The sequence below is a fragment of the Equus przewalskii genome, chromosome 22 (genome assembly GCF_037783145.1).
Source record: "Equus przewalskii isolate Varuska chromosome 22, EquPr2, whole genome shotgun sequence".
NCBI lineage: Eukaryota > Metazoa > Chordata > Mammalia > Perissodactyla > Equidae > Equus > Equus przewalskii.
Window position 1 is genome coordinate 10,709,426 of NC_091852.1, and position 24,252 is coordinate 10,733,677.

Below are 24,252 nucleotides of genomic sequence, written 5' to 3' on the forward strand. Positions count from 1 at the left end.
CACAGCATGGCTACTGACAGAGGAGTGGTGTGCTTCTGTGCCTGGGAACTGAACCCAGGACACCAGAGCGGAGTACGCCAAACTTTTAACCACTAGGCCATCAGGGCTGGCTCATGAGTTTTTTTGATATTTTTGATTCCACATGTTTTTTGCTGAGGTTTTTGTTACTGCTAAAGTATATTGTTTTAACACTGCCTCTTGTCTAAAGATCAGACTTTTAGTCACATAGAAAATAGCATCAAACCAAGAAGTGAGCTTCTCAGAGCAAGGACACGTTAGCAAAGCTCTGGCCCTACTGTTTTCTCTTTTTTAAAAAAAAAGCATGGAATTTTGCTTGGGCATACTGACAGAGTCATTTTTGGTAACTGGTTGAAGAAGGGATGCAGAGAGCATATGTAAGTAGTATATGGGTGTGAGACAGAGCAATACAAAAGAGAGAACGAAAGGAACATTCTGGACAACCTCATTCTAGTCACTGACATGCAGACGGTGGGGAGAGGTGAAGGACATTAGCTCTGCCATCAGAGAAAACTTCTGTCATTCAACTCACTTGACCTCTGTGGATCCAATTTCTCATGTGTAAAATGGGGATAACAGGAGTACAGTCCACAAATTCCTTATTTCCAATTCCAAGATGGAGAATTTCAAGAACACCAGTTTTTTCATGATGCATTTGGGGCAAAACTGACCTGAACTGAGCTGTAGATGTTTATAGTCATCACTTACTCCACTTAATATAAACATCCATGCTTTCCCCCAGAAATATTAGTGTTGCTTATGGAGTGCTGCTTGGTGGGATGTAACCAAAAAACAATAAAATACTTAGGAATAAATTTAACCAAGGAGGTGAAAGACCTCTACAGTAAAAATTATAAGACATTGATGAAAGAAATTGAAAAGGACACAAATGGAAAGCTGTCCCCTGTTCATGGGTCAGAAGGATATTGTTAAAATGTCCGTGCTACCCAAAGCCATCTGTAAATTCAGTGCCATCTCTACCAAAATTCCAATGGTATTTTTCACATAAATAGAAAAAACAATGCTAAAATTCATATGGAACCACAAAAGACCCTAAATAGTCAAAGCAATCTTGAGAAAGAAAAAAGCTGAAAGCATCAAACTTCCTGATTTTAAACTATACTATGAAGCTATAGTACTCAAAACAGTTTGGTAGTGGCATAAAAACAGACACAGACCAATAGAACAGAATCACAAACCCAGAAATAAATCCATGTCTATATAACCAACTAATATTTGACGAGGGACCTAAGAATACACCACGAGGAAAAGATAGTCTTTTCCATAAATGGTGTTAGGAAAACTGGATGTTCACAGGCAAAAGAATGAAATTGGACCCCTATCTGACACAAGTCACAAAAATTAACTCATAATAGAACAAACAGGTAAATATAAGACCTGAAACTGTAAAAGTCCTAGAAGAAAACATAGGAAAAAAGCTCCCTGACATTGGTCTTGGCAATGACTTTTTGGATATGACACCAAAAGCACAAGCAACAAAATAAAGAAAGTGGGACTACATCAAACTAAAAAGCTGTCTGCACAGCAAAAGAACTAATCAACAACACAAAGAGGCAACCTATGAAGAGAAAATATTTGCAAACCACCTATCAGATAGGGGGTTAATATTCAAAATATATAAGAAACTCATATAACTTAATAGCAAAAAAATCATCCAATTTAAAAATGGGCAGAAGACCTGAATAGACATTTTTCCAAAATTACACATACAGATGGCCTAGAGGTAAATGAAAAGGTGCTCAACATCACTAATTGTTAGCGAAAGGCAAATCAAAACCACATGATATATCACCTCACACTTGATAGAATGGCTGTCATCAAAAAGACAAGAGAGAAACGCCGGCAAGGATGTGGAGAAAAGGGAACATTTATGCACTGTTGGTGGGAATGTAAATTGGTGCAGTCACTATGGAAAACAGTATGGAGGTTCTCCCTAAAATTAAAAATAAACCGCCCATATGATCCAGCAATCCTACTCCTGGGTATATATCCAAAGAAGAAACCAGTCTCTCAGAGATATCTGCACTCCCATGTTCATTGCAGCATTATTCACAATAGCCAAGACATGGAAACAACCTAAGTGTCCATCAGCAGATAAATGGATTAAAAAATGTGTTGTATATATATACATAAATACACACACACACACAATGGAATATTATTCAGCCATAAGAAAGAAGGAAATCCTGCCATTTATGACAACATGGATGGACCTCGAGGGCATTATGTTAAATGAGTCAGATAGAGAAAGACAAATACCATATGATCTCACTTATATGTGGAATCTGAAAATAGCCAAACTCATAGAAACTGTAGAATAGTGATTGCCAGGGGCTCGGGTGGGGGGCGGTTTGGGGGAAATGGAGAGATGTTGCTCAAAGGTTACCAATGTCCAGTTATAAGATGACTAAGTTCTGGGGACCATATTCAGCATGGTAACTATCTGTAACAATACTGTGCCGTACACTTGAAAATTGCTATGAGAATAAATCTTAGATGTTCTCACCATGCACATACACAAACAAATTATAATTACATGAGATGATGGATGTGTTAACTAACCTCATTGTAATGATTTCACAATATATATGTGTATCAAATCATCGTGTTCTGTACCCTCCACTTCCACAATGTTTTATGTCAATTATATCTCAATAAAGCTAGGGGCAAAGAAAGATAAATCTTTATAAGCTTGAGCATCACTAACTTGGCTTATCTTATTCACCCCTCCAACTCTGTGGTCAGGTTACAAGTTTACATGAGTTTTACAAACCTAATAGCATGTAAAATGAAAGACACATGACACTGTTCTCTGTAACTTGTGCAAAAACAAATCTTTGGCAAGAAAAAGACATTCAAAGAAAGACAAAATATCGTGAGGTAGAAACGCTGTCTGCCAAAAGTCTAGAGCTGAACTCAAGTCTTTTTGGTACTCCTGGCTTAAATCTGTACCCACAGATATCTGCAAAGCCATGTTGGCCGAGAGGAAGCACCTCAAACTGAGCCACTCAATGTGAAACCACGTCCACCTCCCTCAGAGATTGGAGCTAAATTCTTCACTTTTAGTCAGCTTGAGTCACCACTAACTTTCTCGTCAGGAGCTCTTTATGCTTTATTTTTAAGACCATTGCTCAGGAACAAGTGTCTCTGAACCAAGGCCCTTGTCCTCAGAGGAACTAACCTTCACAAGCATCTTGCATCCAGGGGGCTGTTCGCGTTCACAGTAAAACTTTGATGCCCGAAGATGCGCATGTAGTGGGGTTGACTAACCATCAATGTGGAAACCCTAGCTTTGAATTTCCTGACTCAGCCATGAAACCTGAAATCACATTTCATTAAGACTGATTGTCTACTTGGAGGAAAACTGAAAGGGGCTGTGAATATCTGAAAGGGATTTAAGAACAGTTTCCCAGACGATTTCTTCAATTAATCCAGAAACAGTGTTGTTTTCACTCATCTGGGAAAGACTAGCAGGCTGCAAGGGTGGTGCTTTGTTCTTGGCAGCACCAGGCTTCTCCATGTTAGATGCTAAAACGTAACCTCAATGTTGAAGTTTAAGCTAATCCCTTTGGGGGCAAAGAGGCATCTGAGTGAAGTCCTTCAAATAGGAGGAAATTGTCCTATGGAAAATTGTTCTGCTAGATGCTTTGTGGTCTGGGGGTCTCGCTCCATCCCTCATGGTGGCTCCTCGTGGTGGTGTCTCTTCCTGTCCCTGCGATGCTGGCCTGACAGTTTCCTCTGCTGGACCCCTCATGATCACAAGGCCTGCAGTGTTCTATCTTTGACTTAGTTCCCACTGCTAACTCATTCTGCTACTTCCCAGCCTCCTGGGAGAGCAAAAATCTCTAGATCAACTCATACTTCCTGCCACATGACTCAAAATATGGCCAGGGTACCACCACAGTAGTTTGTTTTAGAGCTGGGGAGGAATCTAGTAAAGATTGGGAAATGGCCAACTGCTACCCCGGTCTGGGGAGAAATGCTAGGCCCCTAAATACCATTTGGGCATTAGTTTGGACTCCACCTAAACAGAGTCCAAAAATTTACTGCCTAAATTCTCAAAACCCAAATACCTCACAAGTACCTTCTAGTGCGTGTATATTTTGCTGGGCCCAAGACAAATAAACCATGACATTTACGTGAGTTTAAATCTCCTTCCAAAATAACATAAAACTTGTTGGTTCTGGAAGTTCTCAAGCCACAACGGGAAGTTAACAGGCGAGGCTCCCTGCTGGAGGCAGCAAGAGGCCCAGGGTCACCAAGGTCATCAGGGTCACGCCTGTGGAAGCCTACTTGTCCCCGAGTGGTTTCTGTAATGTATGTACTGTGTTCAGTCTATGGTAGGTAGACACATCACAGGCACTCAAAAAACAATTTGTGATTGATTTAAGACGTTTTCAAGAGGTTCTGGACACTGAAGCCTCAAGCCAGTTGCCTTGTGTGAAACTGAGGGGCAGAGCAGGGTGGTAGAAGTGTCTGTAACACTCCTTTTCCGTTTTTCTTCCAATCCACCACACTGGGCAGACAACACAGAAGTCGGACCGCAAGTCTGCAGCCTTGGGGCTCAGGTCAGTTTGTCGTCCCCAGGAGACAGGGAGTTTGGGTAGATCACTTTTCTCTTCTCATCCTTTGTGTGCTTTTGTGTAAATTCAGTATTCTAGTATCCAGCCTGTCTAGGCCTGCTGCGAGATCAAATGGGACAACTTTTGTGAAAACACTTGTGCTCACGGTTTTCCTCTGGGCTGAAGGCAGCCCTGTGGGGATTCTCCTTCCTTGAAGGCCAAATACGGAAGATCCCAGCTGAGAATTCCTTCCCCGGGGAGAGGTAAACTAGAGACCAGTTCCCCTGCTAATTCCATCTGGGACCCAAAAGATTCTGTCATTTGCTGCCAAAAGCCCGAACAAAAATAAAATGCTAACAGTAGCTTTTAATGAGAGTTAATATCTACCATTATGATAGAATTGTTCTTAAAATGTTCTAATAAATGAGAGGTTTCTGACGTGCTTGGGTTATCACAATAAGTCATTTTTATTGTCAGTTCTGAATGGAAGTTTGAACTGAAAAGCAAATAAATGTAATTAGCTCAAAAGAATAGGGATGGTTGTGAGCCACTGCTTCTATTGCTGATGCCCCAGTGAAAAACGGAGGGATGGCAGGACCCAAAGCTCATTGTTGAACGCCACTCTACAGGTTGCCCAGGAGCGGGGTAGCTACAGAAATGAGCATCCAAGAACGTCAAAGAAATTTTTTGTACCAACATCTTTATAGTTTTGTAATTGCTTACTTAATGCTGAGCAAGGAATACGCATTTGTGAATTTCTGTACAACTGCCAAAAATATCAAGTGACAAACACCCTGAGTTGGACATTTTGTTTTCATGTTATACAATGCCAGTGCAAGAATGTCCAGACTGAGGATGCAAAAAGTAAGAGAGTTGACAGTTGAGGGTATGGCTGATGGTCTGGCTGCTCACAAAGGCTGGCAGCTCTTCCAGAATGCTACCTTCTGACTGTGGGACATCAATGTCTCCTCCTCTTGGCTGCAGTATCCCAGAATTTCACGGCTACAGGAGATGGTCTGAAGCTGAGTTTCTGGATATCTCATGGCTGCAGATTCCAACCACCTGTAGGTGTTACAGGGTGCAGTTAAAATTTCGGCACACACCATTCTAGGACAAGGCTGGCCAAGAGGCTCACTGGCCAAGAAGCCACCTTGCTAAGTAGTGCCAAAAGTGAGGTGTGTATCGGTAAAAACTTGAAGATCTTGGCGTTTGTTACTCTACATTTGACCTGCCAGTCTTAGGAAGGTTTTGACGGCTTCTTCACAATCTGGGTTTCTTTCAGTTCCTCCGTAGCTCTAAATAAGTCAATCTTCCAGTCCTACACCACTCTTCTTTCACTGGAACTAAGTTCTCCCTGGTTCAGGGCGATTCCTGTCTTTGTTCTTCAGACTCTGCAAGATCACGGAGTGAAAACTATGGTAATCCAAGTCATAATTATAAATCAACAACATTAAGACTTCTATGCAGATCAATCCAGGCCTGAGATTTTTATCAAAAGAATCTAATTTGATAAAACCTCAGCAATGATAGGAAAAGGATGCTCATTTATTTTAAGAAGCTAAGTTTAATTATGCATTCGTCTCAGTTTTTAATCCAGCACAACAGCCAATGTTTTGGATCTCTCTAAAGGGAAATGAAGAGCATCTCAGACCTGACCCGTCAGGCACCCACGGAATTTCAACTCCTCTCGGAAGGCTCTTTGCCCCTAGAGGTATAAATGCAGTGTGCAAGTGTCATACTCTTTGTGCCAAATGATTTTTCTTTTACTCCCAATCTTGATCACTTTTTAAGAAATTTTAATAAGGATACACAGAAATTAATTGAGCTAAGAAAATTTGACAAACGTTATCCCCCGAGGTGGCAGCACTCACTCCCATTTGAAGGGCTGCTTCCAACCCCACTGATGAACACTGCTGGTCTCCGCTTAGCAGCTGAAGAATCAACCCTCTTACAGCGGATCACCGAGCACACCCCAGGTCACCACCACGGGGCTCCCCACCCCCAGCCTTCTTCCCAGCACAGCCTTAAAACATCAGGTTTTTGAGTCCCAGGAATTTAGAATTCTTTAAGCTGCTCCTTATGCGGAATCTCCACCCCCAACCAGAAGCAGCCCAAGAGGCCTTGTGCACTCAAAGACTTCAGGGCATTACATTGGAAATGTTTCCCAAATCCACATGGCTGGAAATGGTGCACACGGGCTGACTCTAAAGCAGCAGTGGCCCAGAGAACTTACTTTAATGATGGAAATATTCTCCAAATGTGTGCAGTCCAATCTGGTAGCCACTAGCCACATGGGACTACTGAATACTTGAAATGGAGTTAGTGTGACCGATTAACTGAATTTTTAATTTTAATACAGTTAAATTTAAACAGGCACAAATGACTAGCGGTAACCATATTGAACAGCATGGCTCTAAAAGCATCAAGATTTTGAGCAACATGACAACTTTTTGATAGACAATATTTTCACAAACCAAAGAGGTACTCAAGAAACATTGTGTAGCAACCTGTCATTGACAACCTCTTGTGTGCTCTTCCCAGATGAAAATAAAAACAAAGTAGTGACAATGAAAAAACCCACATTACTTTAACATCTGTCTCCTTTGAATTAAATTAATAATTTTTAAAAGATAGAAGTGGCAGAGTCAAACATACAAAATAAACTAAAGCCAGCAAAACAAAGAATGAGAAATAAACATACTAGAAGTTATTTATGTTTAATGCTTAAAAGTCTGAATGCACAAACAATCTACCATTACAGAAGTACTGGTGGTCAATACAATGCATTAGAACTATGTACAATGCACAGTTTAGTATCAAAATCTTTCTACACTGTAGAGTTTTACGAAACTGTTAATGACATCAAACACTAAGCACTTAAGACACCATTTTTTTTTCTGCTACCACATTAGGAACGTCATTGGACAGTCCATTTCCACTTGCAGCATCCATCCATTTCTAGTATGAAATTAAGTAATTTTCTACTTATACAATAAAGTTTATCTACACGGTTCTCTTGATTTTGATCCATAGCAGCAAAGGCACTGTACATCAGCAGATCCACAGACTTAAAAGATTTTTAAAGCATTCAAACAAAAAATAATAATAAAAAAAGGAGTCACATATCATAGTTTAACAGCAACAACAACAACATAAAAGATAACACAATGTTTCTGGCACAATGGCACAGCCTGTGTCCATTTCAGGGACATCCAACTAAGACATGGAAAGGCCTGGGGATAAAGAAAGCAAGTCCTCCTCGAGGCGAGAGTCCATTCTTTCTGGTTTTCAGAGAGAGGCCCCTGCAATCCTCCTCTGATGTCCTGGTATTGGAAATGCCTTGACTTGCACAGCAGGAGGATTCCTCCCCTGAATCTGTGCAGTTCCCCAAGAACATGCCAAAAAATAGCCCATAATTTCTCCTAATGACAAAACCGCCCAAAGATAAACATCTCCCTTTGCAAAGAAACGTGGCAAAAATATCCAGAAGGGATTAAGTTCTCTCTTTGAGGCCAGATTTAATTTGTTCATCTGTCTATAATACAATAAAAAAAGGCATTAAGAACATATTACAAAGACACTTGTCAACAAGTCAAAAAAAGAAAAAAGAAAAAGTCCAATTACTTTTATTGAATGTAATCTAAAGCTCTAGATATACTGGTTAAAGTTGTCCAAATAGACTCAAATGAATATGACGTGGCCTGTACTGTTTTAATTATTCAGCCAAATTTCCAAACATCTTTAAAATAAGTAGAAAACAAAAACAAAAAATCTAATAACACAGCAACATATTGCTTCCATATGTAATTATACATTTCACATCTCTATACAGTCATTAGTCTACATTTAGTGACATTTTAATCAATTATTTTAAACCTTCCTTTCCCCTCCTTTGCCAAAAAAAGGGGGGAAGGGGTATCAAATACAACGCATCCTCATTATCAATGCGGGAACAGAGAGCCTCATTTCGTCAGTCATTGTTAGAAAGCCTTCTTTAAACAAAATAAATATATTACAGATATAATACATAATTAAAGATTCCGTTCACTGTTATGTATGGTTATCCCATGTTCTTCCAAGTAGACAGCTGAAGATTTGGTATCACAGGTTCTTAATGAGTATTCACGATTCAACAGCAAGGAGGCAGCGGGGGAAGGAAGGGGTTTAACTCCACAACTGCAATGAGCATTGAAATCCTTGGTTTTAGATGCGGGGGAAGAAAGGATGACAGAACAAAGTGCTACAAGGAGGAGTCCAGTTCGCATGAAGATTTGTCCTTAATAAATAACTTCATAGACCGTGGCCTTCTTATCGCCAGAGCCAGTGACAATGTATTTGTCATCTGCCGAGATGTCACAGCTAAGCACCGATGAGGATTCTTTGGACTAGGAAAGAAACATAAACAAAATGTTAGGCACTGAAAGAAAAACCCATGAAGACTGAGAGGCAGGACTGGAGCAAAAAGAAGCATAACGTGCGTGTTCCACTGACCAACAGGAGCCCAGGTGAGGGCTTCCCTAAAATGGCCAGGCCAGGGCACTCCTAGGGACACCCCACCATGTCAGTCTACAGGCTCCTGCTCTCGTGACATCAGGTGCCAGGCAAGTGGGTTGTACGAGCCCCCGTGCTGAGAAAGGAAGGGCCTACTTCCGGTGCTGTTCTCCGAGCCGTTAGGAGCAGAGTGTTCTCAGTACAGAGAACCCTCAGCCTCCCTCAGATGGCCTGGATTCAGGGGAAGCTGCGAACAGCAGGCGCATCGCCCAGTGCGTGAGCCTTGGCTGCCTCAGACGCACACAAGCGCAGGTGGCTCACCTGCCTGCCGCCTCAGAGGGCTGCTACAGGGTCCAAGTGAGGCAATACATGGAAAAGAGCATGGCCAAGACTACAGTTTTTGAGATAGAGAAGGTAAAAGTATTTCCAATATAAAATCTAATTTTCCCATGTAGAAATAGAACACAAATTTGCAAGCAGGGAGGGATTCAAGAGTGAGAAAGAAAAACGCACCACACTTAGAGTTCTAAGTGTGGATACCTTGTTCAACTACACTAACCACACAGGGTTCAGTGTGCACTTGTAACTGAACTGTGCTAAAAACACACACACACACACACCAACCAACCCACCCCATAGGATCTTAAGCAGGACTTTGAACACTTAAGAAATAAAAGCTTGACATGCAGTTCCTAACCACTGCCAGTGTTTCTCAGACTTTTTTGATTGCAACCCGTAATAAACATATTTTACTTCACGACCTAGTATACACGAAGACATAGTACTTAGACTTAGTACAAAAGATGCACTCTAATATTTTTTATTTCATTTTTTTTAAGTCTTGATTGGGACCATCTAAAAAGTTGTGACCCACAACACGGAAAACACTGTTTTAGATTATAAACTTCATGACAGCAAGAATCAGCTATTTTTGTCCTACTGCTTACCTTGCACCGTATTTTCACTTAATATATGTATTTTTAGATTCAACTGAATTATAGTCTATTCTATGATGGCTTAATATCACTTGGTCAAGAAAACTGCAAATCTGTTATGTTACTCCCAAAGAAAGAATACTTAAAAAATAATATCCTAAATACAGGCTAAAAAGAGAAGTCTTAAACTTGCCTATGAAGTTTTCACATACCAGTAAAAGAGATTCCCAGGAGAGAGATTGTGTGTGTGTATTATGTTTCACAAACTACACAAAGTACCACTGAGTCAACAACAAGAATAAATGTTTATAAAATTAATCAAGATTTATTGAGCTTTTCCATAAATTCAAATAAATAACAACACTAATAAGAGTATTCAGCAAAATGCTCAAATTTTAAAAAGATACAACCCAAGGAAAAGAAAAATCGCACAGACAGAAACTTCTACTCTAGTGTACAAAGGGACTGAGGCATGAAGAGTCGCTTAGTGCAAGGGGCACAGCAGTCCGGCTCTGGGCTCAGAGGGACTGGAGGAGATCCCTATCTCCAAGGCTGTGGCTGTGACACGCCCCCCCAGGCACAGTTTTCCTCTTGCACTGGGAACACACACTAGCTCCTAGCTCCCAGGACACTTACGTGCAGTACCAATCTGCCACAACACACGGAGAGAGTCACCATGCACGGAGCACACAGAGAGTGAAGGGTGAACAAGGTGAGTGTTACCTGGAAAATACTGGCCCCGTACGGTGTTCTCCAGGCATTCAGAAGGTTGTCCTTTCCAGTGCTTACAAACCATTTCCCTACAGGAAGAGGGTTTTGAAAAAGCCATGTTCGTGTTACTTTGTCAGACACCAGAGATTTCCTTTACAGAGCAACAAACTAGTCACAGAAAACTCAACTGACTTGCAACAAACAAGAGTTTCCTTTCCTAGATTTAACGTGTCATTTACACATATGACAAGGATAAAGTGGATCAACGCCAGAAAAGGACATGGCAGTAGGGAAGCAGGCACGTATGGCAGTGATACAATTCTGAAGAGGGACACGTTAATGAACTAAAAGACCTGACTTAAATGAACCAGCAGGAGAGGAGAAGGGACGATTCTCGTTGACAGAAAACGGACAAGAGAGGCTTGCTTACCACAATGGGCAAACTTGAGCGACAGCACACAGCTCTCGTGAAGATGTAGCTGGTATTTGTCTGGCTTGGTGACATGCAGCACTTCCACGTTGCTGTTCTCCATTCCCACGGCGAGCCACTCTCCCGTCGGGCAGTAGCCCAGAGAAAAGATCTAGAATTAAAACAAGTGAGAGTGGCGGTGGGTACAGAAGATGCACTTCCTTTTCTTCTGGGGACACTACTTAATTATGAAGAAAATCAAGATAATTTCAATTGTACAGGAAGAAATTAAAGCCAAATAGGTGATCCCAAAAGTAATGAGACAGATTTCCACAATATGACTTATCAATTATGCAAAATTCAAATACATACAGAGTAACAGTCTTTGAAATAAAAGCCTGCTAGAAGCTTATAATAAATGACTATTTTAATTCTTTAATAGAATATACACTTTTGTATTTTGACAGAATACAATACAATTTTCAGTTATCTAATCCAGGTCACATGGTAAGTGAAAGCCCCTTCCTAAGGATGTCCTCTATTTCACAAAACCACATCCTCCAGCAGGGCCCAGGTACAAGCGCACACCTGGGAGGTGAAGTCGTGCTGCTGCAGCTGCCGCCCCTCGCGCAGGTCCCAGGATCTGACCGTGTTGTCCAGGCCGCCCGTCCAGAGCTTGGTGCCATCATTAGAAATGTCAATACAGCTGGCCCCGTCTGTGTGGCCCTGGAATTGCCTGAAAATGTCAAAATGCAGGGAAAAGTTTTGAAAGTTAGTTTTTAAGTGAACTCAATTTAGAATGCCTTGGCGATCAATTTCATTGCAGGACTTATTTGTAGATTTCATTTTGCTTTATGTTTCCTAATTATTCAAAGTCATAACAAAGCATATAATGAAGAGAGATTGAAGTTTAACTGAGATGCCGAATTTCCTGCACTTTTTATTCTGAACACTTAGAAAGTACTCTTCAAATTACTCTTATGCTAAAACATGATAACTATAACTGATGGGGAAACATCTCCAACTGAAGAAATAAACAAAAAACCCCACAGCTACATGTATATGAACTAATCACAGACATATTCTGAACCTACTGGAGAATTTATGAGGATGTAAAAAGCATCTTCCCTTCTACAAAGCGATGAGATAGGTGCAGGGAGAGGCAGATCAAACTCCCCAGTGAGCAAGAAGGCAATTGCAGGTGGCTGTGCAAGACAGAAAGGCCACTCTCAAGTCAGGCTCAGGGAAACGAACTCAGTGTGACTCAGCTACCCCAGGAGCTGGTCAAGTGGACAAGACACGGCGGGAGAAGGGGCTAAAAGACTTCCTTGTAGAAGCCTTAGCCAAAAGAAACAAGAGGGATGACTATTTTTGCCTTTAGAATCATACATAGAGCTCAGTCCTGCAGAATACCTTACAGACAGGAGAGGCCTCTTTTCCTTCCTCGCTCCCCTTGCATAGCCAGGCTTGGTACAACCTTCTCACACCGGTTATCGGGTCCTGCCTCCTGCTTCCTGCTCTCTCAGGTGCTGACATGTGGACACTCCTCTCAGGGCTTACCTGTCCACACCGATCCTCCACAATCTCATTTCTAAACAGACATCTCAGTTCTGTCCATCCCTTCCTAAAGGCGGGACTACACATCATCTAGACCTTTTCAGGGTGAACGGCACCAAACGCAATGCCTGGGCCCATGGTAAGTACTCAACAACTATTGTTATTTTATTATTATTTTTTTTTAAGTGAGGAAGATTGGCCTTCAGCTAACCTCTGTTGCCAGTCTTCCTCTTTGTGCTTGAGAAAGAACGTCCCTGAACTAATATCTGTGCCAATTCTTCTCCACCTTGCATGGGGGACATCGCCACAGCATGGCTTGACAAGCAGTGTATAGGTCCATGCCTGGGATCCAAACCAGCAAACCCCAGGCTGCAGAAGCAGAGCACACAACTCAACCACTATGCCACGAGGCCAGCCCCTCAAGAATTTTTTCTTTGAAGGAATAAATGTGTCAGATACATACGGCACCAAGGATAGTGCCACACACTGTGGATCTTCTCAACGCGTGTCTATCGACAATAATGGTTTGTTAGCAAGCACAGATGGCAAATTACAGATGTCTAATGAGCTCATGAGCCAGCCCTGGTGGTCTAGTGGTTAGAATTCGGCTGTCTCACTGTCTCGGCCTGGGTTCATTTCCCGGTCAGGTAACCACATCACCCATCTGTCAGTTGTCATACTGTGGTGGCTGCATGTTGCTGTGACGCTGAAAGCTATGCCACCAGTATTTCAAATACCAGCAGGGTCACCCATGGTGGACAGGTTTCAGCAGAGCTTCTAGATTAAGGGAGACTAGGAAGAAGGACCCGGCCACCCACTCTTGAAAAAATTGGCCATGAAAACCCCATGAATAGCAGCATAGCATTGTCTGATACAGCACTGGAAGATGAGACAACAGCAGAAAAAGACCTGGCAGGGCTCCACTCTGCTGTGCACAGATTCACTAGGAGTGGGAATTGACTCAATAGCACTAAAAACAACACGGAGCTCATGAGCTCACGGGAACCTTATGAACGTTAATCATGTAAAACTGACCTCATTTTTTTAAACCTGAATTGGTGATACTTAGTATAACGTCAAAACAAACAAACAAAAAAGGAAAACAACTCCCTTATTTGATAAAGTTCAAATAGTGCAGAAAACAAGATTTTACATCAATGGTTTCTAGCATCTTAAAACGGGCCCTTTCTTAACAATTTCTAGTGACATATTTATATTTCATCTTTTAGACAAGCAGATAGACACACACACAGATCTCTGGCACAGTGTGGGGCAATCGGCTCCTCCTCACGCCCTGGTAAGGGATTCGGCTGACCCACCTCACCAGCGTCTGGTTGTGTAGGTCCCACACAGCGATGTTGCCGTCGCTGCAGCACGAGAAGCAGACCTTGGAGTCGGGGCTGATGGCCAGGGCGTAGCAGGCGGGGGCCGAGGACGTCAGCTCGGCCTTGATGCGCGGGGTCGGGGCCGCCAGGTCCCAAATAGACAGGGTACTGGCTTCGCCTCCCACAATTAGGGTGCGCCCATCAGGGAGCAATCGGCAGGAACGGATGTAGTTATCCCTGTTCTGTAGAGACAAAAACCATCAAGAGATTACTCACGAGGAAAGGAAAACAGCATTAACATGAGAGCCGAAATCCATAAAAGTATTGTGCTCCCTCCCGGTTTTAATGAGCCATTTTTACTTTTGACAATGATAAAGTGGATTAATGCTAGAAAATTACATGAAATTAGGGAAGTACTTAAACTTGATCTACAAAATTTAGTACTGAGATATTTAATCTTAATTAGCATGAAAATGCAAAGATCTAGACCCACTCCCACCACCACCAAATCAACCAGCTGCCTGAGTCATTTGCCCACACAGACACACGCACATGCGCACGCAGCCACCCTCACACCCCCGGAGCAGCCACGCCGGGGACGGGTGTGTTCGGCCCAGCTGGAGAAAGGCCCTGCGACTGCCCAGCTCATGGTCTCCTCCCTTCACCAGGCCCGCGTCCCTGGCTAAAGCACAGCACAGGTTTGATTCAGCAGCATCAACTGGAGGCTAGATGTGACCAAGGAGTGATAAGCGACAGAAAACAAAACAATTTCCTCCCAGCTCATGAAGTTATGGGAATCCTGTATACATAATTATGTTAAATTGACCTAGCATTGTGTTGCAGCAAAAAATTCTACTGCTGGTCTAAGGAAGAAAATCAAACTACAATTTCCCAAATAACTCAAGGACAAATACCCAGGAAACGGTTAAGGGGTAGCTAGTGCTTGCCACATGAAGTATTAAGTACTCCTACCTCACAAAGTGACAGATTACAATATTCATGTGCACTCTCACAGACACCCCTATGGGCTCTTAGTTTTCTTAAACCCCTTCATCAGATAGGAAAACAAGTGGTTTGCCTGTTCCCACACACTGGGCAGTGGTGACGAAAACCATACCGGTGCGTGTGCCATCTGAAGAACTGGATAATTCTGCCTTACAGAACTGGAAGAAGACACACTTCCTTGTCAGCACTCTGAATCTCTGAGCAAAAGACCACAACCCAGCGACGACAGCTACCCCCTCGGGATCAACACTGAGTGTTGCTCTGACGTCCAGGTCTCTCACCATCCTGCCCTATTTTCTGAATGAAGCTCTAAGCCCGGTTCGTCTGTGTTCACTCACCAGACAGTCGAGCTGAGAGACGGGGCTCTTGTTGCCAGGGTGGCTGATGTCCCAGACCTTGACGCAGCCCTTCCCACCCGTGTACACGTGTCTCGTGGGGTTGCTGATGGTCACTGCGCACACCACCTCCCCGTGGTTCAGGGTGTTGATCTGGCGAGCATGTCGGGGGATTCCGTGTCCAATGAGGGCGTCGGGGGGGAAAGGGACAGGCTGCATCTGACCGTCTGCAGTCACGTGGAAGGAGTATGCTCTAAGGCAGTGGAGAGGAGAAAAGACAGAAAGAGAAGAATGTGGAAACTGTTACTTAACTGATTCATGTAGTGAGATAAAAAATAAAACATCTTTAGCACTACTTATGATTTGCATACAAGTCAAATGTACCTAGGATGGGGGAAAGAATACACTTTTCAGAGTCATAGAGCTGGATCTGTGATCAAATCTCAGGTGGACTCTTCACTACCCACTGTGTGACGTTAGTTACTCAGCCTCTCTGAATCTCAGTTTTAATCTTTCAAATGGAGAAAACGTTACCTACGTCGACAGAGAATTAAATAAGACAGCCAATGCCCAGTACAGTGCCTGCTCCTTCAGGGCACTCTGCATACTTGCATCGCCTTCTACTTTGGGTGATTCAGAGGCCTACCATGAGATTTTGCCTTTAGATTACTTCAGTCTCATCAAGTGACTTACTAACGGAGATAAATAAGCCAAATTATGAAGCTTTAAGGAGTCAAGAGTCTGGCTTTGAAGGTAAAATGGCAGAGGTGCCCCCAACCAAAAATAAAAAAATAAAAGGATAAAGTCCTACCAGACTTGACAACCACAAATTCTAGTAATTCCAAATGGCCTGGGAAGCCGTCCTGCAGGACTGCCCCGAAGGCTCCCCTGGGAGCGCCCATCAGCAGTTCAACAGCCGCTCATGTCTGACTGAGGAAGACTCTCCAGGTGTGACAACACTTGGTTCTAAACGCACCTAAGTTAACATCTCCCTCAACAGACACGTCTATTCGGAGGGCACTGAAGTCAAGGAGGGGGCCAAGGAGTGGGGCTGCTGGGAGGCAGGCTGGGCTCCTGGAGGCAGGGGACGTCAGCAGTGGGTGGCAGGAGCTGGTCTGTCTTGAGGGATATCACAAGCAACAGCCCAGTTTGGAAATGATGTCATTCTGCTTTGGCATGGGACTTCGGAATGTGTTCTCTTTACACAAAGAAGTTTACAAAAGACATACCAAGGGAAAGAATTTGTGGGTACACAAAGGACGGGAGCTTGGGCCAAAGTGCAGGGAAGTTTTAGAATCAAATGAAAACAGTTTATGGTTCCTTAATGCAAAAGTCTACAGGCTAGCCACATTCATCAAAATTTAGCTCATGACTGAGGGGCCCTCATCAGCCACGTGTCTCCAGAAAGGATGATGTACGCACTGTGGTGGTGAAAGGCATGGGCGCCTGACAGTGGAGGGCTTTTCCTATCTCTGCAGACTACTGAGAAGGGCTCAGAACCAGCCTGGAGAAGAAAGGTAGTATGTCAGACTTGTCGAGCGGGGAGCTGAGAAGACAAAGGATCTAAGATACTTCTTAAGTGTCAACAGACTTGGAGACACACTGGATGTGTGACCTGAGAGAGATGCTGGGGAAGACTCTAGGGTTGGAACCTAGGTGACTTGTCGACTGCACTACATTATAAGGTGAGAGGGAACCAAAACTAAAGGGTATGCAGGTTGGAGGCAGACAGTTTGGTTTTCTTCAACTTGAGGGCAGATGGGAACCCAACCAGCTGAACAGAAAGTTGAGCACTGTGGTTCAAGAAAGGTCAGCTGAGAAAGATCAGCATGTGGTCCTTGACAAAGAGGTGACAGCTGAAGCTAAGAGGCAGAAAGCATGGTCCTGGAGCAGATTACACAGTGAGTAGATTAGACGCAGAATCTAAGAGAATGCTTTACATTTAAGGAAGCACCAGCAAGAAAGTCATAGGCAGCTAATAAGGAGGATGATCATGATCAAGCAGAAGGGGGAGAAGATGGGCAATCACATGACAGCTCACTGAGAGATGCATCCATTCCACATGGATTTACTGGGTACCCGAACCTGCCAAGCAGCACACTAAAAGGATAGGGGATACAACAGAAAGAAAAACCCACATACCCGCATTCTCCTAAAGATGCTGGGTGGGAGGGGAGCAGGTGGGCACATACATTAGTGAGATACTCACATAAATAAATATAAAAACGTCAGATGGTCAATGCTATGAAGAGTGGACATGGCAGGGTGCTCCTGGAATTTTACAGAGTGAGGAGGAGAGGGAAAATGCCACAGGGCTGAGATATACAGAATGGGTGTTAGGGGCCGGCCCTGGAGCCGAGTGGTTAAGTTCACATGCTCCACTTTGGTGGCTCAGGGTTTCGCTGGTTCAGATCCTGGGCACGGACGTGGCACAGCTCATCAGGCCATGCTGAGGTGGCATCCCACATAGCACAACCAGGGGCACTCACAACTACAATATACAACTATGTACTCGGGGGCTTTGGGGAGAAGGAAAAAAAAAAAAGAATGGGTGTTAATTACCTAGGCAAAGAGGAAGACGGTATGAGAAGGAGGATGGCAAATCGAAGGCCAGAGCAAGGTCAAATGCTTATTATCCATTTCATCAGAAAATACTGATTAAATGACTAAGATGAGCCAGGTGGTGTCAGGTGCTGGGAATTGGGGGTGAACAAGACAGACCAAGTCCCTATCCTCCAGAGGCTGTATCCAGAAGGGAAAACAGGTATCACACAAGCAGATACGTAAGTAACCTCAGACGGTAGGAAACGCCGTCACACACACATGTGGTTTCAGAATGAGAGACTAAAGGTGCAGAGAGGTCTGAGGTGAGCTGAGACCTGAGGGAGGACAGGGGCCTGGCACATGCTGAGGGGCATGAGGAACAGCAAATGCCAAGTCCCTGAAGCAGACCAAGGGAGAAGGCCAGAGCGCGCTCAGGAGAGCGGAGAGTGCCACGCTGAAGAGAGAGGCAGGGCCGCATTACAAAGGGGATCGCAGGCTGTGAGGAGGAGCTGGACGTTGCTCTGAGTAGAACGGGAAGTCACTGAAGACTTCTGTGCAGGAGAATGATGTGATCCAGTTAATGTTTTAAAGGACCCTTCTGGTTGCTGAGTGAAGAACACATTGTAGGTGGCAGAAAGGAGGAAGGAAAACTAGTCAGGAGGCTAGTGCAGTAATCCAGGGGAGAAGCCAATGGCTAGGGCGTGAGAGAGGAAGCAGGGAACAGACTCGCAATTCACATGATCACTCTGGCTGGGTGGAGGTAGAGGGGGCTATGTTGGATGGGACATTTGGATTCTGGAGGTGACACAGTGAGGGGCGATCACAAAGTCTTCTTTGTGAACCTGTCAGTAGGTGACTGCAGTTGAGAAGGGCAGAAATTCACTAGAGGTGATGTGGTCCAAGGTTCCTGGGGGGGCTGACCACGTGAACACAAGTCACCCAGGACGATGGCAGGCTCTGAGTGGAGGAAGACCTTGAGCCAAGTGTGAAGTCTTCAATAAATTGAGGAAATCCCCCAACAAGGTAGAGAAGCAAGTAGATTCCAATGGCACAAGCCTGAAAAAGGCAGGATTTTCACAAAATGGTATAGGAGTTCGGTTCTAGAAGAGACTGGAGAAGGGGGTGACACAGCCTTTATCACCCTCACCGCTGGCCCTGAGGATTGTGGGTGTGAAACAAAGGAAAGGGCCCTCCTGAGAGGGCTGCAGGCGCAGGGGTCCCCTCAGGGGCCAGGTGTCAGTGCAGGCAAGGAGGGGAAGGCGGCAATGCTCATAGAGAAAGGGTGAGATTCTGAGGGATGACAATGGAGAAAAAGGCTAATTGATTTAGCAATTAAGAGGTCAAGACTAAATCTTTTAAAGGAAGGCAAAGGAAGGTTATTCCAAGTTTAGATGGTGTTATACATTCTTAATGATAATTTACTTGAAAAGACATCCCTTCTCTCAAGAATCATTAAACGGTTTTTAAAGAGCCTTGAGAAGTTAAATAGTTAAGAAACCAGGCACACAATTTCTTTCTCTCGAGGGTTCAATAAGACGGTCTTCACCTCAACCACAAGCACTCCGTGAGCTCCTACCACACTCCTGAAATGCCCTCACGAGGAATTTCCAGAGGCCCCCTGCAGTAAGGGCATAATGGGGCCCTGTCTGTGGTCAGTGTACGTAAGATACTCAAGACTAGAAAAATAAAGCTCTACTATGTACTTACTATCAAATTTCAACACACTCTTTCACGTGTTGCTAGCAAGGAGGACTGGAATATGTAATGAAAACCAATCTTCCAAGAAATCGGAGAAACCCAGGCTTGAAGATCTATTCTGTTTCCATCCAATTAAATGCGTCAGTTAGTACCTCTTATCCACATACACTCATATGTGTCATGCTAAGACACAACATCAGGTAAGGCACTGGCCTTGACCTCAAGTGGCTTTATATCTAGAAAGTGTGATGAGAAAAGGACAGAAGTGCTCACAATACCAGGAGGAAGATGGGAAGTACAAAGTTCTGTGGTGGTTCAAAAAGGAAAGATAAAGCATGTTTCTTGAGAGACGTGGTACTAAAGATGGATATTACAGAATGAAGGGATTTGACCAAGGAGGGAGGAAGATGGAAAAACAATTCCAGGGGGTGAGAAGAGCAGAGAACAAGGGCTCTAAAACAATGAGGTGAAATGATAGGGGAAATTTCTGAATTGGTTTCAATCCAGGGATTCATTTATTCAACCATGACTCCACAGTAAGTGGTCGGAAGAGCTGGCCAAGCACAGTCTGATAAAATATATCAGAGAAATACATAACTCAACATAATGCTATAAAGGGAGCAATACAATGCTAGAATGCCAGCCTGAGAACTTCACAAACAGAATTTAATGACAGGTATTTGTGCGAGGAGAAGGAATACGACATTATTGGGGCAAAGCCATTCATAGAATAAATTTGGTAACAAGGAGGATGATGGATAGGAGGAATAAGAGACAATTATTTCAATAATCTAGATGAGAGGTAATGGGGGACCTGAACCAGGCAAGGGGAAGGATGACACACTGGAAGTAACAGTGGATATAAAATTCTGTAGGACTTCACTAATTAGATGTGAGGATGGAGTTAATAATAACCGAGTTTCCGGGCTCAGGAAACAAGAAACAGAGTAGTAGTAGCTACTGAACAATGGGCAAATTGGGAGGAAGATCTAACTTGGGGAAGCATTTTGTGAATACGATGAATCTGAAGTGCAAGTAATACACACTGAAGATGCCTGGCTGAGATGTCCAGCAAGTAACTAGAAACACAGGGCTGGAGGGAGAGGACGAGGGGGCCAGTGAAATATAGTGACCTGCACTCTCCCAGCACATTGTGTGTACAGACAGACAGACACACACACACACACTCAGCAGGTGAAGCTACTGAGAGCTAACAACGGCTCACGAAAGGAGATGGTGAAGAGAACAGACAAGTTTGGACTTTCTGAAAGAATCATACTTCAAACAATCAAGGCATCTGCAAGTCGTTCTTTTCAAAACATGTGCAAAATTGTTATTTTATTTGGCTCATCATCTTTCGACGAAAATCCAGCTTAAAGAAGGTCTTTGGCCTCCCACCTCCACCTCATTTACTCTGAGAGGCCCAATTCTGTAATGTTACTCACCTTTCTCATACTGTGCAACATCTCCTCCCAGTTTTCAATGTCTCACAAGACGGAACTAGACCTTGAATTCACAATTAAAGGTCTGGCTATTGTAAAGTACAATAGTAAATTAGGTTCTAAGTAGCTTGTGAACCCACTAGTAGCTTAGCCAGCTAACAAATACTTGTTGAGGGTTGACCATGTGTCAAGTATTATTCCTATTTTGAAAAATCTTGCTTTACAAAAACAAACAAAACTGAGAATGATTTCTGAATTGTGAGCAGCCTAAAATCCATAAACCTGAGATCTTTTGTTACAGCTGTATGCACATGCTACATCCCATAATACAATTAGTACTATGGTTTTAACTGAATAGTTTTACACTATTTATAGAAGCCTCATTTAAGTGGCAGGTGAGGGAGAAAGTCCATTTTTGGCTTATGTTGAAATTAAACTATGTTGTCATTCCAATTACACATTGAGTGGAACCCTTGCTAATTCACAAGAATAGACAAGAGGACCCAATGTGAATTATCAAATTAATGCTACTTTATTCATTAGTTTGGCATATGCATTTAATTATAACTTTGGATAATATCTAGCAATTCATTTTGTAAAAATAATTAGGACAGAGATGTGCAACTGTTTTAAGTCTTTCTGGAGAGAGGCAGTTACTCTGTGAGGGGCTGTGGTGGGGTAGGCTTTTAGGGCATTTATGTTTATGTTTCAGCACAAAAAATACTTTTCCTGTTGAAAGATATGCACAACACAAAGGTTCACAGTTCTGGATCTTATAATTTGGAGAGCACATAATTTCTTCTGTAAAAATCTAACTGAAAGTATATCATCTCTACATGCATAAGTGAACGTAGATTTGTATGTCTTGATGCCCTGTTATATAAAGACATACCACTGACAGGAACGTGAAGTCTAATTTACTCAGTCTAAGCTTGTGAGCCATTTCCACCCCCTGCATACGTTCTACCGCATAAGCAGTTGAAAAACTGATAGTACCCTGGGCCAAAACTGAATGGGAAATGATGCTGCAGTTGACTGAATCGCCACCATGTACCAACCTAAGTACTAAATATATTGTACATTATCTTAGTCTGTCCTCATCCCCTCTTTGTTGGGAGGTGCTAGCTCTGGTTTACTGAAGCTCACAAAGCTAGGCAACGGTGCACAAAATCACTCTCTTCCTTGCTGTCAATTGGTAGGGTCAGAATTCAAACTCGGATCTGTCACACTCCAGAACTGTCATACTCTATCGACCACACCATACTCTCTCTGGGAATCTGGTGTCATTTGCCAACCACATTAGGTATGACTCCATCACTCCCAGGAACAAAAGTTCTCAACCATCCTCCAACCCATCAACCCTCCCAGATGGATCTCAAAATTTTTGTAATGCTACGAGTCAAGGCTGGGAGAAGGAAGGGAGCCCAGCTCAAGGCTCAGAAGCAGCACCTGAACCAGACCAGCTGTGTTTCTACAGTGGTTCCACTGGGCCAAAGCCCCAAACCAACACTGTCGTTGCTTCTTTCAATACACTGAACACACTTTCACCCTTCCCTTGTGGCTTCTGGGCAGCAGGTGAGATGAGGAGCAGCACCTCCTCTGCTCAAGCGGTTATGCTATAGCTCTGGGTTAACTAAACACTGGTTAACTAAGTGGTACCAAGGCAGTACCTTCCCCTTCCCTGAAGGAACCCCTCTCCCCACAGGTTCAGATGGAACTCAGAGGTATTGGAGTTATTCGGTTAATCCTATGACCTTGTTATTTACTCACTGCTGGAAAGAGACCAAACTTTTACCTTCAAATACATCAGAGTTCTTGGTCAACAAGACTTGTCAGTCAGTCAACAACTATTTGCAGAACACATACAAGTACATAGAATTTTACGGTAATTGATATTTATACCTTCAACTCTCAAGGAACTCCAAGTCTAATTTGCTGTGCCTCCCTTATTAATCAGTCAAATATTTACTGAGCAACTTGGCTACGGAGCCTGCATTGTTTGAGCAACAGTGAAGTTTAGGGTAGGGTCCGCGGAGAAGTGAGTTCAGGAGGAAGAAACAAGAGTTCGACGCATCAGTGGAGAGTGAGGAGAGGGTCAAGCAGACAGGATGAACACTGAGGGGTAGGCAACTTGGGGAGAAGGAGAGGACACGTAAGAAACAACATGGTGACAACTAAGGGCCTGAGGATACAGCAGTGAATAAATAAGCAACGGGAGGTCAGAGAAGAGAGAGATCGGCACATACCTCCATTCATTCGTTCACTCATTATATACTGTGAGCACCAAACATGAACCAGGTATCATTCTAGGCACTGGAGCAATAAGTGAACAGCAACGAGTTCTGCACTGCTCTCATGGAACTTATATTAAAGTGGGGAGAGGCAAACAATGGCTGCAGACAAGTATGAAAAAAGCAGGGAATAGAAAAGAAGGATGATGAGGAGGAAGAGAAGGATGCTATGTTAGAGAGGGTTGTCAATGCACAATGCTCATAAGTGATATCTTAGCAGATTCCTGAAGTGAGACAGTAAAAGACAGAAAAAGTGTTGCAGGAAGTAGGAGAAAGAGCAAATGCTCTTAGACAAGCAAGGCAGCAGGGAAGGCTCTGGGAGGAGGGGACTGTACTGTCCTGAGGGTGAAGTCTGGATGGCACGGGGCAGGTGAGAAAGCACTAGAGACTGGAGAAGCAGCAGGAGTATAGTGACAGAGTGGATGCCAACGGAAAGAGCGATGAGAATAAACATACATGTGATGAGCAAGGCAGGGAGGGTCTGAAGGGGATGCTTTCTAAAAGAGAGGAGAGAGGGAGCAGGCTGGGATTTTAAAGGAGGAGCCGGCGTTATTTTAGAGTAAAGTCTTTGTATCTGGGAAGATGAAGCCAAACCGCAGAGAGAACTGTGCATAGGGGGTAATAAAAAGGTGCACTGGATTGAAATGAAGGATGTGGAGGGAGATATGCTGAGAGATTAGAATGTACAGGAAGAGGCTAGAACAACTGATGCATGTGTTTTACCTTCATCACTCAAGGGAGCTGTGAATACAGAGACTCTAAATACCTAGCTCACAAGACAAGAAGCCAACTGAGCAAGCTACCTTTTCTAGAAACATAACTGAGTGTAAGACCACACTTCTTTCTTTTCAGCCTTTGAAGTTTGGCAGGTCTTTTCCCAACATGCTCAAATTTTGAGCATCCAGGTT

The 24,252-nt window shown here is 43.4% G+C and overlaps 1 protein-coding gene across 12 annotated transcripts in view; it reads right to left on the reverse strand.

Moving 5' to 3' along the window:
- Window positions 1–7,302: 7,302 nt before the first annotated feature.
- The window catches only part of TLE4 (TLE family member 4, transcriptional corepressor), a 141,642-nt gene continuing 124,692 nt past the window's right edge, over window positions 7,303–24,252 (reverse strand). For all 12 annotated transcript variants that reach the window (XM_070590709.1, XM_070590703.1, XM_070590702.1 and 9 more), the window contains 6 exons: window positions 15,373–15,622; window positions 14,024–14,271; window positions 11,736–11,883; window positions 11,169–11,319; window positions 10,751–10,827; window positions 7,303–8,986 (listed from right to left, as the gene is read on the reverse strand). In XM_070590709.1, coding sequence (XP_070446810.1) covers window positions 8,879–8,986; window positions 10,751–10,827; window positions 11,169–11,319; window positions 11,736–11,883; window positions 14,024–14,271; window positions 15,373–15,622 — 982 coding nt within the window. In that variant the 3' untranslated portion in view covers window positions 7,303–8,878. The remainder of the gene's footprint in view (window positions 8,987–10,750; window positions 10,828–11,168; window positions 11,320–11,735; window positions 11,884–14,023; window positions 14,272–15,372; window positions 15,623–24,252) is intronic.